Source organism: Triticum aestivum, chromosome 6A (genome assembly GCF_018294505.1).
Source record: "Triticum aestivum cultivar Chinese Spring chromosome 6A, IWGSC CS RefSeq v2.1, whole genome shotgun sequence".
Taxonomy (NCBI): Eukaryota; Viridiplantae; Streptophyta; class Magnoliopsida; order Poales; family Poaceae; genus Triticum; species Triticum aestivum.
Genome location: NC_057809.1, coordinates 399,517,601 through 399,535,974, shown reverse-complemented (window position 1 = coordinate 399,535,974; position 18,374 = coordinate 399,517,601). Strand labels below are relative to the sequence as shown.

Genomic DNA, 18,374 nt, shown 5'->3' with positions numbered 1-18,374 from the left:
TACGGGTTCGAGAACTATGTAGACATGACCAAGACATGTCTCCGTTCAATAACCAATAGCGGAACCTGGATGCTCATATTGGTTCCTACATATCCTACGAAGATCTTTATCGGTCAAACCGCATAACATTATATGTTGTTCCCTTTGTCATCGGTATGTTACTTGCCCGAGATTCGATCGTTGGTATCTCAATACCTAGTTCAATCTCGTTACCGGCAAGTCTATTTACTCGTTTCGTAATGCTACATCCCGTAACTAACTCATTAGTTACATTGCTTGTAAGGCTTATGGTGATGTACATTACCGAGAGGGCCCAGAGATACCTCTCCGACAATCTGAGTGACAAATCCTAATCTTGATCCATGCCAACTCAACAAACACCATTAGAGACACCTATAGATCACCTTTATAATCACCCAGTTACATTGTGACATTTGGTAGCACACAAAGTGTTCCTCTGGTATTCAGGAGTTGCATGATCTCGTACTCATAGGAACATGTATAGTTATGGAGAAAGCAATAGCAACAAACTAAACGATCATCATGCTAAGCTAACGGATGGATCAAGTCAATCACATCATTATCTAATGATGTGATTCCATTAATCAAATAACAACTCAGGTCTATGGTTATGAAACATAACCATCATTGATTCAACGAGCTAGTCAAGTAGAGGCAAACTAGTGACACTCTGTTTGTCTATGTATTCACACATGTACTAAGTTTCTGGTTAATACAACTCTAGCATGAATAATAAACATTTATCATGCTATAAGGAAATATAAACAACAACTTTATTATTGCCTCTAGGGCATATTTCCTTCACAAGTGCCATGATTTAAGACCAGAACATGCTATGTTTTCATGAATATATTTGTGTTATTAATCTCATATGAAAGTTGTATGCACCTGTTATTGTTCTGAACTGTAGACCCTAAGGTGACAATAATTGAGATACTCTTCGAGAATGCCTTTAACTTGAGGAGTTCATGTATTCACTCTATATTAATGCCTTTTGTTCCGGTTCTCTATTAAAAGGAACACCTTAATTACCCTTATTTTCCATTAGGATCCCACTGCCACAGGTGGGTAAGACAAAATATGTCATGTAAGTTCTTACTATAACCACGTATAACCATATACAGGATACATTCCTACATATGATTGATGAATTGGAACTTCTGTGTACCGCTCTAAGTTGTGACAGTTACATATTGAATTTCATCTAGTTACCATTGTTGTTCCATGCCTACACTTTAATGCTACTGCCTTTGCTAAAGTTACTTTTGCTATTGTTTTGCAAACTTGTTACTATTGATGTTGCTACTGTTACTTTATCACTACAGCTATCATATTATTGTGCTACTAATAAATTGCTGCCATTAAAGTTATTTCTCACGTGTGGTTAATTGACAACTCAATTGCTATGACTTATAAATTCTTTGACTCCCCATGTGTCAAATCAATAAATTTAGGTGAAATACTACCCTCGGATACGGTTGCGATCCCCTATACTTGTGGGTATCCGTGGTCACGGACGAGACCACCGACAACTGCACACGGGACCACCGAGAACTCCACACCATTAGCACCTCTATTACCACAAAACCGACCCATCCACCTCCATCATCGACCTCACCTCCACCGGCGACCCCCATGCCACGGACTTCGACAAGAAATAGTATGACATGGGAGATGACGGCGCATCGTGTCGCATAAGTGGGTCAGTATGTGTCCCGTCTTACCCTTCCTCGCCGGTGGTTGCAGCTTCACTTCCCGGGGGTCATGGCCGCCGAACATGGACACGCAGGGGAATAATAAGGAATTGGAGGATGGGCGTTGGCAAAGATTTGGTGTAGGTTAGGATTTGTATGCTTTTGTTTAATGAAATATGTCAAAAATATAATGAATGCAGTCATCACAATCAACCAGTTTGCATGAAAATCGTCTAGTTTGTTCCAATTCCATTTGAAATGTATGTGGACACAGTTGGATGGACGACTCGCGTATCATTGTCCGTGGTGCATCAATGGAAGGATACATTTCAGGGTCGGCGTTGACGATGCCCTAAGGGCATGTCTAGCCGATCCCCTAAAATTCTATGGAGTAAATTTTCAGTTTTATTCCTTTAACCGGCACCTAGCCGATCTCCTTAACCGGCACCTAGCCGATCTCTTTAACCGGTTAGAGGAGTAAAAAACTTACTCCTCGGTACCGCGGGCTCCTATTTTTACTCGACGCCTACCTGCCCGAGTAAAAAAGGCACCTCCCTCGGTCACACCCACCCCACCCCGCGCGGCATCTACTCTGGCGCCTCCCCTCTAGCCTCCGCCGGCCACCACCAGCGCTAGTAGGACCCGCCGTGCTACTCCCCCACCCGGATTTGGTGCTCTCTTGCCGGCGCCGGCGCCTAAATCGGCAGATCTACTGCCCTCCCTATCGGCGTCGCATTTGACGCATCCTGGCCGCCGGTGCCGCTCCATTTTGGATGGATTCATCTGAGGGCAAATCGCCTTGGCCTTGCAAAAGATCAGTGCCACATCTCGGTATGTCCTCCCCCTCCTGGCAGTCAGATCTCACTCATTGACCGGCACCCGGCGCAGCCACGTCTGGCCAGAGCAAGTGGAGGTGTACATTGGCAGAACTCCGTCGCCTCTACCCAGAGCAAGTGGAGGCATAACTCCGCCTGTACGAGCATCTAGCTGCGTGGGGTGGGGGTGGAGGGCGGGGGCGGAGGTCATTATGTTGTCAAGCGACGGCGAGGACAACAGCAGTACCAGAAGCAGCAGAAGTGGAGGCAGCAACAGAGGCAACCGAAGTGGAGGCGACAATGACAATGAGATGGCTTCAGAATCTAATTTAGAAGAATATTCCGCGTTGGCACAGGGCCTAATCCCATGAGCGGTGGGATATCTAGGACGGTCTGGATGTCGCTGGTGCATGGTACGGATAGCGACTAGAGTAGTAAGTTTTAGTTCGGTTAATTTAGTAGACTATGCGTTGATTGATGGCAATGTGAAATATTATGGCTAGACGTCAAACTTCAGTAAAGTAAGTTCTTTCAATTGAATTTGTGTACATCATGTCCGAATTTGTGTTTTACTCTGCTAAATTTCTGAGATCAGCTAGAAACAGACAAAATTTAGAGAAGTAAAATTATACCATCAAGCTTTACTTGGCGATTTTCTTTAACTATATTTTAAGGAATCGGCTAGAGATGCTGAAAGCTAGCATAGCTTGTCACAGCATCGCTCTTTCTTAATTACTTCTGGATGTGAGAGAGAGAGAGACTTTTCTCCTGCTGCCAGCAGTCGACGGAAGCAACTGCAGAGCAAACTCTTATGTCAAATTTTGTATTCCTTTGTCTCTTCTCCAAGAAAAGGAGGCTAGGGTTTTTGCCTCCTGTCGGCGGCGCTGCCGATCTCCCATGTTTTTTGTGGCCTTAGGGCTATGGGTGCGCGGTGGATTCCGGCCCTCGCTAGCAGGAGGACTTCGTTTTCAGGTGCTTTCTCAAGTTTTTTAGGATTTATATTCTTCTTAATAAAACGAGACAATGAAGACTTCTTGAAGATGGAATAAGATTCTCCTCGTCTAGTCCCCGTCTCGATGGTGTGTCTAGTATCATCAGAGGGCGTGTGGAGGTATGTCTCTGACAGATCTCGCGGGATTCAGTCGTGGTTGTCTTTCATGGATCTGCTCGGATCCGGTCTTTGTTCGTCTTTATTCATGTGTCTTCAGGTTGGTCCTTACGATCTAAACTTTTCTTCATCGGCGACAGTTGCTGTTCTGGTGCGTTGGTCCTATGAGGCCTTAGCACGACGATTTCCCGACTGTCTACTACAACAAGTTGTGCCCGGCTCCGACGAGGGAAGGGCGATGACGGCGGTGCTCTTCGACTCACTTCGGTGCTTGTATTCGTTGCTAGGTGGTATATGAATTTGAATTAATTTTTATTATTCCTGGTGTTCGTTATACTGACATGATTGAAGATGAATAGATCGACAGTTTTCTAAAAAAAAGTTTTACTTCTAGGTGAAATGACTGACTGACTGACTGATTATTTCTTACAAAAAATAAACGAGGTGACTAATTATCACCCTTCCCCACGGTGAGCCGTCGGCAACATCATTCATGGTGCTCTCCGAATCCAATCCCTCGTCGCAGCGCGAGGACCGATGAGGCCACCATTGCGCCTGGGCTGGTGCGTGCTTGCTTACTCGTTCGATGGGGAGTCGTAGCCAACAGAGCCGTGGAGCAGGACGCAACGAACAGAGTGGAGAGGACAAATTCTTCTTTGGAGAAATAGAGCGTCCAAAATGGCCACGACCCGGCCGATAGGGGCATTCCTCCAATGTGGCCCAGCCGCCCTTACGTAAACATCATAGTAGTACCTAAATGCATTTTCCACATGACCTACGAGTTTGTGATGTGTCTGCTCCAACCCTGCCAAGACGTACACACTCCATTGTTTTTTTTACCGGAAATGGATTTTTTTCGGATAAACTTTCGATCTATTCATCTTTAATCATGATAGTACATCCAACACTAGAAATAATAAAAATTACATTCAGATTCATAAACCACCTAGCGACGACTACAAGCACTGAAGCGAGTCGAATACGCGTCATTGTCATCGCCCCTTTCTCGCCGGAGCCGCGCAAACCTTATTGTAGTAGACAGTCGGAAAGTCGTCGTGCTAAGGCCCCATAAAACCAACGCAGTAGAACATCAACCGCCGTCGATGAAGATTGTAGATAAGACGGATCCAACATGAAGACACACGAACAGAGATGAACGACGAACCGATCCGAGCAAATCCATCAAAGACAGATCCACCGGAGACACACCTCCACACGCCCACCGACAATGCTAGACGCATCACCGGAACGGGGGCTAGACGGGGAGACCTTTATTCCATCTTCAGGGAGCCACCGCCGTCTCGTCATCCTGAATAGGACACAAACCGTAACAAATCTAAAAAAATATCTAAAAACGAAGCTTTCCTTCCGGCAAGGGCCGGATCCACTCCACCCCCATGGCACTAAGGCCACAGAAGACGGGACGGACCGGCAACAATGCCGGTGGGAGGCAGAGAAACCCTAGCTTTTTGGGTAGGCGGTGGCTGGCTAGGGCGATCTTATGTGCCCAGCCCTGCGGCGGCCGTCGCGTGCACGGGTGTGCACCGGAAAGGAACTTTCATTAACCAAACTGGGTGATTACAATCAGATATTACAATGTTAGCTATCTCAACAGGCGCGTTAGGAAACCAACATGCAGTTCATTGTTACGAGTAACCCATACTTGCAAGACGTACAGACTCCATTTTATTTTACTCCGCATATAAAATTACCTGAGTCAAAATTTATAAAATTTGAACAATTTATATTAAAAATAATCAACATATGCAATATTAAGGCTATACAATACACAAATTAATTTCATGTTGAATCTATAATCTTGGTCAATTTTCTTCAAGCTTAACTATATGTACAATAAAAAGAATCGGAAGGAGTTGTAACAACAATTACCGTGTTTTAACAAAAGTTTACACAACATAAATGCACACCCACGCCGCTCTAGAGCATGGCCCTGGCGAAGTCCTAGCTGATGCTGCCCTTGTCTGTTCTCTCCTCGTGTCTTAACAAAAGTGTACACAACATAAATGGACACCCATGCCGCTCTAGAGCATGGCCCTGGCGAAGTCTTAGTTGCTGCTGCCCTGGTATGTTCTCTCCTCTTTCTCTCTTTTCCTCGCCGGCGGACGGGGCTGACAGGCTGGTGGTTTCACGGTGCTCATGGGCAGAGCCCGTGGTTAGGTGCTGCCCGGTGGCCATGGTCATGTGGGCGGCATGGTCGCGGGGTGTGGCGTCCGGTGGTGGTGAGTGTTGGCCGGGGTTAAAACCTGATCTATCTTCGGATGGATTGACGGCGATGAAACTCGTTCCCTTCTTCAAGGCGGCGTCGCGGCTCTCATTGCCCGTCGTGTTGCTCTAGGGGAAACTCTGAGCCGTGGAGCAGGACGCACGGTGGCCCTCCGACGGTGTCGGCCATCGCTGAGTTCCTCAAGATATGGGTAGAGGTGCAAGCAGTCACCTTCTCCGACTCACCTGATGCTTTCTCCTGGCGCCTTGGCGCGGCCGGTCAATACTCCTCCCGAGACACGTACGCCGCTTTCTTCCTCGGTAGGGAGTGCACACCTTGTGCCGACTAGGTCTGGTGATCATGGGCTCCTCTTGTGGTAAAAATCTTCGCCTGGCTCGCGGTGCAGGCTAGGTTATGGACGGCCGATAGGCTTGCACGATGGAATCTACCACACACACGGGTCTGCTAGCTTTGCTGTCAGCAAGACGAGGACACTACACACATGCTCCTAGGCTGCCCCTACGCGCGCGAGGTCTGGTACAACATGCTACTTCCACTGGGACTACATCGATTCACACCGAATGGCATGAAGTGCCTGACAGATTGGTGGCCACACATGGTGGAGGCGGTGACGGTTAGACAGAGAGGACAAACGAATACCACCGTCATTGAAAGCTGAATAAAACTGTTGCTTATTGATTGATTTGGTGCGGCATACAAGAGTATATAAGAGGGTACAAACCGACTTGGGGTAGGGGTACAAAACTGACTTGGACTAGAAGTCGTATACCATAAGGACTACTCTAACATCCCCCCGCAGTATCAACGGCAGGCTCGACGACGTTGAGACTGAAACATATATCTTGAAACAGCTTAGTAGGCAGTGCCTTGGTGAAAATGTCAGCAAACTGAGCCGTAGAGGGAACATGAAGCACCCGAACCTGACCAAGAGCAACCTTTTCACAAACAAAAGGAATATCAATCTCAATATGCTTTGTGCGTCGGTGTTGAACTGGATCGCCGATCATGTATACTGTTGATATGTTGTCACAGTAGACAATAGTGGCCTGCTTAATAGGCATGTGTAGCTCGGAGAGTAACTGCCGAATCCATATTGTATCTGCAACGGCATGTGCCACAACGCGATACTCAGCCTCGGCCGACGAACGTGCGACTGTAACCTGTCTTTTCGAAGACCAAGAAATCAAATTGTTACCAAGAAAAACACAAAAACCGGAAGTGGACCTTCGAGTGTCAGGACAACCAGCCAAGTCTGCATCAGAGTATGCGGTAAGCGAGTTTGGAGAAGAATTATTGAGGTGGATACCATGATTGAGAGTTCCTTTTAGATACCGAATAATGTGTTTAACATGATTATAGTGAGGAACCCGGGGATCATGCATATAGAGACATGCTTGTTGAACAGCAAAAGAGATTTCAGGACGAGTAATGGTGAGATATTGGAGAGCACCTGTTAGGCTACGATAGAGAGTAGGATCGGAAAAGGGTTCACCGGTAGCCGAAAGTTTAAAACTAGTATCGACAGGAGTGCGAGATGATTGACAGTCAAGCATACCAGCATGATTAAGAAGATCAAGAATATACTTGTGTTGGGAAAGAAAAAGGCTGGAGGAATCTCGAACAACAGCAATGCCTAAGAAATGATGAAGGAGTCCTAGGTCAATCATAGAAAATTCAGACCTAAGAAGAGAGACAATATGATCTAAGAACTTTTGAGAGGATGCGGTAAGCATGATATCATCTACATAAAGAAGTAAATAGGCAGTGTCAAAAGTTTGATGATACACAAAAAGAGAGGTCTCGGAGAGAGATGGAGTGAAGCCTATTGTTTGGATGAAGGAGGAGAAGCGTTGAAACCAAGCTCGTGGGGCCTGTTTAAGACCGTAGAGAGATTTCTGAAGAAGACATACATGAGTTGAAAAGGATGGATTTTCAAAACCCAGAGGTTGCTGGCAGTAGACAGTTTCTTGAAGGGAACCATGGAGGAAAGAATTTTTAACATCAAGTTGGTGAATAGGCCAGGAAGAGGAGACAGCAACACTAAGAACGGTGCGAATGCTGCTAGGTTTAACAACAGGAGAAAATGTTTTTTCATAATCAATTCCTTGTTGCTGAGAAAAGCCACGACAAACCCACCTGGCTTTATATCGTGAGAGGCTCCCATCGGAGTGGAACTTTTGGCAAAAAATCCATTTCCCAGAAACAATATTTGTATTGGGAGGACGAGAAACAAGTTGCCAGGTGTTGTTTTGAAGTAAAGCATTATATTCTTCTTGCATGGCAGCGGCCCAGTTGGGATCAAGTAGAGCAGTTTTGTAATTCTTTGGGAGGGAAGTGAGAGATACGGAGGTATGAAGGATTAGGCGTTTTTGGGGTTGATGAAATCCTGATTTGGCCATAGTACGCATGCGATGATCATTAATCGGGGCTGCTGTAGGAATAACACGAGGGGGTATGGTGGGTACGGGTGAGTCCGGCGCAGCGGAAGAGTCGGACGAAGGAGCAGGGCTGGGTGATGGAGTGGGAGTAGGGGCCGGGGGTGGTGGGGAGGGAGCAGGGGTCGGAGGTGTTAGGGACGTCTCGGGTGGGGTGAGGGTAGGGTTGGTATCGGCTATGGTGGGTGTTAATGGTGGTGGTGGTGGTGGTGTGTTGTGTTCAGCAGGTAGGGGAGTATATAGTTGGAAAGGACCAGGAGAGGGGGTGTTTTGATGGTGTAGTAGTGCGTTATGAGAAAGGAAAAATGTGCTCAGCAAACGTGACATGACGAGAGACATGAACGTGTCCGGTGTGAAGGTCGAGATAGCGATAGCCATTGTGCTCGTCAGAGAAGCCAAGAAAGGCACATGGGATAGAGCATGGTGAAAATTTATTTGCAGAAGTGGCGTAGGCATTGGGAAAACAGAGACAACCAAAAATACGAACCGCGGAGTAGTCGGGACGGGAAAGAAAGAGGGAATAATAGGGAGTAGTGTTGGGTTTAGTTTTAGAAGGGCGAATATTTAGAAGGAAGGTTGCCATGTGTAGGGCTTTAGCCCAAAACTTGGGAGGCATAGATGATTGAATGAGGAGAGTGTGAATGATATCATTGAGGGTGCGAAGAGAACGTTCGGTTTTACCATTTTGAGGGGATGTGTAGGGACATGAGAACCTTAGCAAGATGCCATGTTGTAAGAAGAAAGTATGATTATTAATGTTATCAAACTCGCGACCATTGTCACATTGGATAAAGCGAATTGGGAGGAAGAAGTGAACAGACACATAGCGTTGAAAATTAAGAAAGAGAGAATGGACCTCGGATTTGTTGCGTAGAGGAAAAGTCCAGACAAAGTGGGTGAAATCATCTAGGATAACAAGGTAGTATTTAAAACCCGAAACACTTGCAATGGGAGAGGTCCATAAATCACAATGTATTAATTCAAAGGGATAAGTGCTACAAGAGCTAGAGGAACTAAAGGGAAGACGCACATGTTTTCCTAATTGACATGACTCGCAAAACACAGAATTATGAGAGTCCCTATTACATGGTATGGTAAATTCACTAAGCATAGAAGCTAAGACACCAGGGTTGGGATGGCCCAAGCGACGATGCCAGAGATCGACGGAGGCCAGCATGGATGTTGGAGGGGTGGCGGCAGGAACTCCATTAAGAGAATAAAGATCACCGGAGCTATTGAAGCGAGCGATCTCGGCCTTGGTCAGGTAATCCTTCACAGATAAACCAAAAGGGTCGAATTCAGCCGAAACTAGATTGTCGCAAGTAAATTGGCGAACAAAAATAAGATTTTTAATGAGGGTGGGTGCAACTAGAATATCGCGAAGTAAAAGAGGTTTAGTGAAAGAGGGAAGTTGAGCCTGACCAACACAATATATAGGAATAGATGATTCATCTCCAACGGTAATGGAAGGGAAAGGAGATTTAGTGCAAGATGATAACCAATTACTAGATGCAGACATATGACTAGAGGCCCCTGAATCGAAGATCCAATCCGTACCTGAGTTTCCTTGTGCAGCAAAGTTATTCATGGCCTGGAGAAAAGCAGCTTGATCCCAGCTCGGCGTCACAGGTGAGGGTGGCGTCGGGAGCAGTGCCAGCGGATATGATGGTGAAGGCAGTAGGGCCGGCTGGGGAGTGTAGTAGGCGCCGCCGTCAGTGGAGTAGTGACCATAAGGAGCATACGTCGGGACGGCGTGAGAGGCATTGGCCGGCTGTGGTGAGGGTGGCGTCGGGAGCAGGGCCGGCTGAGGTGTGTAGTAGGCGCCGCTGTCGGTGGTGCAATGACCATAAGGAGCATACGTCAGGGCGGCGTGATAGGCATTGGCCGGCTGTCGGGGGTTGAGAACCCCGGGAGCACCAGTAAGCGGCCGAAGGCCGGGTTGCCAGGCACCTGAGTATGCCGGCGGAGCACCGAGGGCGGATGGAGCGGACCAGGGCATGGGCCATGCCTGAACGAGCCCCGTCCAAGGATCATGAGGAGGCCGCCATGCAACCGCAGATGGAGTACTGGTGGGTGGTGCAGGACTCAGTGCTGGTGATGTCGTAGGCGGAACCAAACGATCGACGACGGCCTGTAGATAGGGTTTTTGTCGCGGTAGTTCGGACTAGGGCGCCAGCCTGGGGGCGGTTGAGCAGATGACGATGCGGACGGCCCGGCGGCAGCAGCCAACATGGTAGGCGACGCTGGTGTAGACGATAGAGGAGGACGAGCCGCAGCATGAAAGACCTTGGGGCGAGAGTCCTTGCGAGCTTGTGTTTCCGCCGCGAGTTGTAGCAGGGAACGAACTTCAGCGAAGGTAGGAGGAGACCGTATCATCGGTATGAACGAGGCTTGCTTGTCAAAGTCTTCGCTGAGGCCAACAACGACGATGTTGATTAGATGTGAGTCGCTGACTGTATCGCCGAGTTCGCGGAGCTCATCACCAATGGTCTTAATGCGCTGGCAGAACAGGTTCACCGGGGCGTCTCCTTGCACCATATTGCGAAGCTCGGTGTGGAGAGCGTTTTTCCGAGCGTCGGTGTTGCTTTGGAAGAGCTGACGGAGGGAGTGCCAGATGTTGGCAGCGGTGGCGCTGTCGTGATCGAGCATGTTGAAGATTTCGGTGGTGATGCGGGTGTAGAACCACTGGACGATCGCGAGATCGTCTTTCAACCATTGCGGATCGTCGGGGCGGGGAAGACAGTTGGCGGCGACATGCGAGCGCAGGTTGCAGCGGCCGAGGTGGAGATCGAAGAGATGTCTCCAATGGTAGTAGTTGTGGGTAGCGAGATCAAGAACTATGGGGATGTAGAGGCTGACATCGGAGATTGTGTCGGCAAGAGATATTGGTGCGGCGAGGATGGATGTAGGGTAGTTTTGTGGAGCTATGGTGAGGGCCTAGAAAAAAGCGGCCGCGGCGTTGGTAGCCTTGGCGATGAGCGCGGCCCGGCGCTCGAAGTAGCCGGGCGGCGGCGGCGTAGGCGGAGCCATACCCTAGACCCTTGGACCGGTATCTGATAACATGAAAACTGAATAAAACTGTTGCTTATTGATTGATTTGGTGCGGCATATAAGAGTATATAAAAGGATACAAACCGACTAGAAGTCGTATACCATAAAGACTACTGTAACAGTCATAGCCACGCTATGGTTCATAATAGCCGTGTTTTCGAATGCAAGGTGTCCCCGCCGGCCTCCACTATATCTTTTATTAGGGCTGAGCTCCGCCTGTGGACTCATGCTACGGTAGAGGGCGACCATCCATTTCAGATTCACTAGAAGCTAGAGCGAGCCTGGTCGCTGGGCCTCGATGGCGGCTTTGACAGTGTAATTTACTCTGTACTGAGACTCCCTCTTTCCTTAATTGAAAAGACATGCAACGCTCCTGCATGTTCTTGAAAAAAAAAACGAACAGAGTGGAGAGGACAAATTCTTCTTTGGAGAAATGAAGCGTACAAGATGACCACGACCCGGCCGATAAAGGCATTCCTCCAATGTGACGCGGCCGCCCTTATGTAACATCATACGTAAATGCATTTTCCACATGACCAACGAGTTTGTGATGTGTCTGCTCCAACCCTGCGAAGACGTACACACTCCATTGTTTTTTTCGCGGGAAAGAGACTTTCGTTAATTAAACTGGGTGATTACAATCAGATATTATAATGCTAGCTATCTCAACAGGCGCGTTAGGAAGTCAACATACAGTTCGTTGTTGCGAGTGGCCCACGCTTGCAAGACGTACACACTCCATTTTATTTTACTCCACATATAAAATTGTCTAAGTCAAAATTTATAAAATTTGAACAAGTTTATATTAGAAATAATGAACATATGCAATATTAAGGATATACAATATGAAAATTAATTCCATGCTGAATCTATAATCTTAGTCAATTTTCTTCAAGTTCAACTTAAGACAAAACTATATGCAGAGTAAAAAGAATCGGAAGAAGTATGTTGTAACAACAACTACCGCGTTTTAACAAAGTTTATACAACATAAATGCACACCCACACCGCTCTAGAGCATGGCCTGGGCGAAGTCCTAGCTGTTGCTGCCCTTGTCTGTTCTCTCCTCGTGTCTTAACAAAAGTGTACACAACATAAATGGACACCCACGCCGCTCTAGAGCATGGCCCGGGCGAAGTCTTAGTTGTTGCTGCCCTGATCTGTTCTCTCCTCTTTCTTTCTTTTCATCGCCGTCGGACAGGGCTGACATGCTGGTAGTTTCACGGTGCTCATGGGCAGAGCCCGTGGTTAGGTGCTGCCCACTGGCCATGGTCGTGTGGGCGGCATGGTTGCTGGGGTGTGGCGTCCGGTGATGATGAGTGTTGGCCGGGGTGAAAATCTGATCTATCTTCGGATGGACTGGCGGCGGCAAAGCTCGTTCCCTTCTTCATGGCGTCGTCGCGTCTCTCATTGTCTGTCGTGTTGCTCCAGGGGAAACTCTGATCCTCGGGTCGGGCGGTGGTGGCGCTTTGGTGTCATAACCTTCATGAAGGCGCCTCCTTGGAGCAAACGGTTCATTATATGTGGTTTCATCTCTTCGCGGTGACGTGCTCATGGTCGAGGACTCCGGTTGCTCTTGTAGTACTAGGGTTCGTGTTGCTGCGCTCAACGCCTTTGTATCCTACCTTGGGTCTATACGTGTGTTGTGGTGACATGCGTTTGTATCTGAATTGTGACCGGTCAGTGCTTTATATATAAAGCAGAGAGAAAGTTTCTTTGGGTAAAGCCCATCCAATAGACAGCAATAGCAGCCACGTCTCCTCACTCGGAGGAGACTCCCCTAGCCACCTTGCCAACGCGACATGCAAAATCTAGATGGCAAGCGCATATGGTGGGACTCGGCCTCTAGGTCACTGCGGTGGCTGCCCATGGTGGCTGGTGGCGGAGTATAGGAGCATGCTCGCCTGAATCTAGCCGTCGAAGGAGGACCTTCGAGGCTAGGACGATGACGTTAGTTGCGGCGGTGGTGGGATCGATCCGGCTTCACAAAGGAGCCTGCTCTAGATTTAAAGCTTGCCGACTATGTGTTGACTACAACATGACATGTGATCGCCGTGGTTCATCGCATAGATGATTGGATGGTATGGGCATGTATGACTCGAGCTTCGGTTGCATCGATCAGATCAACAACATGAATTTGGCGGCTCCTTGACAGCCAGGTGGAGATAACGGTGGTTCTACGTGGATTACTAGTTAGTGCAATATTTGGAAGATCCATTTGCATGGTGCTTAGAATGCCGCTTCATGTCCGGTGGTGAAAACTCTTGTTACGACTATCATTAATTAGCCTGTCACACAGCAATGAACTTGCGTTGTTTCCATGTCGAAAGCGTTATCTTCTTTTTTCGAAAAGGATCAAATCTATTATAAAAGTATATCAAAAGTATAAAACATTTCAAACACAATAAAAATTACATCGAGATTCTGAGACGACAGAGCGACCACAACTGCCGCCAGAAGGAGCCGTTGACACATCGTTGTCGTCGCTCCCCTACCGGAGCCGACTTGACCATGCCGATGACAATCGTGAAGTCTTCATGCATGTGCCTCTAAGGACTAGCACTCTGGAGCCGCAGTTGTCACCGTTGAACTGTTGCATAGATCTGAAGCAACTTGCGCCGAGTCTCATCACATGACGAGAAACCGTAACCTCACCGCCCCAAGGAGATGACATGATTCTACACCAGAGCTCTGCCGACTACGTCCAAACGGACAAACTCGAGGGGGACTGAATCTCGGAAGACAGACTTGAAGAAGAAACACCGCCATCTACCCGAGCGCCGCACCTACGAGGACGAAAAAACCTTAACGTAAACTACTAACTGGAATGGAGGCACCATGATTCCTCTCCCCTCTGCCGGCCGCCAGAGTGGCAGGCAGAGGGGAGGCGAATCCACGCATTTGCCGATGAAGTCTGGAGAAAAAAGGGGAGAAGACGAGAGGAAGTCCTCTGAAAACGTCTTATATTGTGGGACCGAGGGAGTATTTAATAAGTAGGTGTGTTTTCCCTGAAACATCATATTTGTCGACGCATTAATCTACATGAAGTGCAATGCATGCATACATTACCACTAAGGCTAGTCATAGTGGGGAGTAACTTAGACTAGTAATATACATATGTTACTAGTTCGTGTTACTACCTTCATAGCGGAAAGTGTCATATAGGTGTAGTAATATACGTATCTTCATTTATTGCTTCGTAGACTCATTTTGTATTGGGAACCGCTATGTGATGGTAACATATTATGTTATTCTATTTGTCTCTCTCCTCTTTAATTACATGACACATCATCTTTTTTGTTTATATGGCATCTACGTTACTACTTATATTACTCTCACTATGACTAGCCTAAATGAGCAGCAGCAGTTATACATGCATTTGTGTGTTTTCATCTAATCATTGCATTCAGTGATTTAATATGGCTTAAAATATAAACATAGGATGGAGAAAAGTAAAAAATGAGACTAAGAAATTGCTTTTTATCAAGATAGGCGCTTTAAACTGAAAATGAAGGAGTACAATCTTGTTTAGAAAAAAGAAAGATGGCTTCTAGCCTCTGCATCTTCAAATATATACAGTATTATTGTATTAAAGTTGATGCACGGGAACAAGGCTAAAATCACCGACTAGCAGAATGAAGGACTGACAATTATGCCAGCTTTATTACAGGCTATGTATGAAATACCTACAACTAAGTTGATTTTTCCACAGTAATGCCTTCAAAAAGTTATAACACGCTTATGTCGTCACTGTGTTCGACCAAATACAATCAGGACAAGGATGATCATCGTGAATGCCAAGACCAACAAATCAAGGTCATGAAGTCAATGCTTTCAGAAGACAGCTTGCAAGACATTTTGTATCGTCGGACGGAGGGAGTAGTTTTGCAAACTACAATTTTTTTTTGCGCATAATTGCAAACTATAAAATTTGTTCTATCACTCATCATATGCGTTGATTGAAGAGATTTTTCGGCTGGACCCTTTGAACTGAAATGAAGAGAGTAGAGCGTACATAAAAAAGACAATACATTTTTACATATTATGATCAAATTTACAACACATATATTTATTAAATAAAGGTGTTTCATATTCGGTTCAAAATTGAAATACAAGGGACTAATAAGGACGGACGGAGGAAGTAGCTACTAGTTTTAGCTACCACAGGCGGCACGCAACACCATCGTCTCAACCGTGACACCCGGTCCGAGCCCAAGCAATACACCCAGACCGTGGCGACCCACCACATGCTCACGACGGCGGCGGATCTCGTCGAGGACGAAGATCACTGTCGGCCCGGACATGTTTCCGTACTCACTGAGTACATGTCGGCTTGCCGTCAGCTTCTTGGGCTCCAACCGGAGTCCCGCCTCCACGCTGTCCAAGATTGCCCGCCCGCCGGGATGCACCGCCCAGAAAAGGTCGTTCCAGCCACCGCTCAACCCAAGCGGCCCGACTGCGTCGGCCATGCACTGCTCGATGTTTTCCCGGATCAGCGCCGGCATCTCGAAGGAAGGGTTGAAGACGAGCCCGTCTTCCCGAAGTCGCCCCACCGCGCCGTGCGTACTCTCAGGTATCACGCTCTGCGAGGCGGCCACCATCTCGAAAATCGGGCGCTCGGCGGAGGCGTCGGGTTCGGCTCCGACTATCACGGCGGCCGCGCCGTCGCCGAAGAGAGCCTGCATGATGATCGTGTCGACGTGGGCCTCGTCGGGCGCGCGGAACAAGATGAGGGTGAGCTCGGCGCAGGCGACGAGGACGCGGGCACCGCGGTTGTTCTCGGCGATGTCCTTGGCGACGCGGAGCGCGGCGGACCCGCTGGAGCAGCCGTTGAGGTAGAGCATGGTGCGGCGGACGGACGGGTCGAGGCCGAGGAGGGAGGCCAGGCGGAGGTCGACGCCCGGCATGTGGGCGCCGGAGTAGGTGCTGACGACGAGGTGGGTGATGTCGGCGGCTGGGCGGCCCCACTCCGCGATGGCCTTGCCCGCTGCCGCTGCCGCGAGGTCCGGAACGGCGGTGGCCGCGATGTCCATCCGGGCATCTAGGGATGGCAACGTGCGGTCGATGAACTCCGGGTGATGCTGCAGCAACTCCTCCGTGTGGTGGAAGTAGCGCTTCTTGATGGCCGACCTGTCACCTGATCAAACACGTACGCAGCCATGCATGGGATGGGAGCAAACGCGCGAGCATGCATCAGTCTCACGGGTTTACAGTGGGACTAACAGAGTAATTGAAGATGTCGCATACAGATTCTGTTGAGCTTGGATTTGAGCTTGGTGAGGTGCTGCTTTTGGGTGACGCGGAAGTAGTAGTCCGCGTACTCGTCCTGGCGCACGCAGTTCGCCGGGTTCGCCGTTCCGATAGCCAGCACGGACGCTGGGCCGTCGGCGCGCTGCGCCTGCCGCATCTTACGAATGATGGCGGCCGTGGGGCTTGCTGTTAGATTTCCGAGCAGTGCCATTTAGGTATGCGGGGTGAATTTAGCTTTGATTTGGAGGTAATGGATGTTTAGAGCAAGCGCGGGCTAGCGAGTTATATATAGTACCACGGCATGTTCTTTTATTAACGGAGAGCTACAAGTGGTCGATATAGTAGGAATATAAGAGCACTGGTAGAGTGCCCGTGTTTGAAATAGTTTGTAAGAGTTACATGTTAATTTTTTAAGGGCTTGCCTTACTGTAGATCCAGACCCCGTCATTGATTCCACTCCGCCTAGGCCGCCGCCTGCCGCTGCGCAGCCCCATTGCGTTCGCCTCCGCTCCGGCCGCCTCCGCCCCGCCCGCCTCCTCTCCGGCCGCCTCTGCCTCCGGTCCATCCTTCGCCCGGCCCTGCTCCGTCCGCCTCCTCTCCGGTTTGTCCGCCGCCCCGCCCCGTCCGCCTCCGCCCCGAACCGCACGCCGCCGCCCCGCTCCGTCCGCCTCCGCCCCGCTCCCTGATGAAGCTATGTACCTAGGGTAGGATCATGGACCTGTCCTAACTGCCCTACCCAAGGACATCTCTAGAAGAAACCACCTTTCAATCGACTTGGAGGTGTTTCACTCGACAGACTCGAAGACGCTCGACCAAGAAGCAATCACTCGACCAAGATCCAACCACTCAACGGACAAGAGACCTGAAGTCACTCCGCACGCTAACGGTCGATCATTAAGTAGTTTTTATGGTCATCATAACACTTTATTACTAGCGTTACCAGTAACGCCCTGCCTTAATGTACATTGAACCCTTTGTAACGTGGGCTGGCCGGGGTCCTGGCGCACTCTATATAAGCCACCCCCTCCTCCGAGACAAGGGTTCGCACCTCTGTAACCCATATTCATATAATCCAGTCGACCGCCTCCGGGCTCCGAGACGTAGGGCTATTACTTCCTCCGAGAAGGGTCTGAACTCGTAAACCTTGCGTGCTTACAACTTCTCCACAGCTAAGATCTTGCCTCTCCATACTTACCCCCCTACACTACTGTCAGACCTAGAACCACGACACTCCCCGCTCAGCCGCCGCCCGCTCCCCTATGGCGTCGAAGAAGATGCCGAAGGGCAAGTTTGGTTTCTTCGGCATGAGGGCAAAGCCGTCCGAGAACTTCGGACTGGAGTTCTCTGATGCCGGGCAGCGTCGGTGGCTCGGCATGTATCCCACCGCCGATAAGGCCGCGTGTGCCTACGGCGTGGCGGTGTGGCGTGCCGGACGGCCGAAGACGGACCTAAACATCCCGGAGGTCGAGTCCCAGGCGGTGGCGGAGTGGCTCGTGCCGCAGGGCATCCGGATGGAGGAGATGCCGGCTAAGAAGAGACTGGCGGTTGTTGTTGCTCCCGGCGAGAGCGACGAGGCGGCGATGGCTTGGTTTGCGCGATTTGCAATTTGCTGCAAAGCCATCTCTAATGAAATGCTATTTGCTGCAAATTTAGAGGTAACACATACCAGAAGTCCAACCACAACCACAACCAGAGATAACATAGCATGACAAGCGGATATCAAAAGAACATGATCCACAGCCAGAGGCTCGGGATA

The 18,374-nt window shown here is 48.9% G+C and overlaps 1 protein-coding gene across 1 annotated transcript; it reads right to left on the bottom strand.

The window, feature by feature from the left end:
* Positions 1-15,490: 15,490 nt before the first annotated feature.
* On the bottom strand, positions 15,491-16,853 carry LOC123130662 (bisdemethoxycurcumin synthase). The gene is made up of 2 exons (XM_044550494.1): positions 16,616-16,853; positions 15,491-16,505 (listed from the first exon to the last, which is right to left on the bottom strand). The coding sequence occupies exons 1-2, from the start codon at positions 16,827-16,829 to the stop codon at positions 15,523-15,525; spliced, it is 1,197 nt and encodes a 398-aa protein (XP_044406429.1). The 5' UTR covers positions 16,830-16,853; the 3' UTR covers positions 15,491-15,522.
* Positions 16,854-18,374: the final 1,521 nt, after the last annotated feature.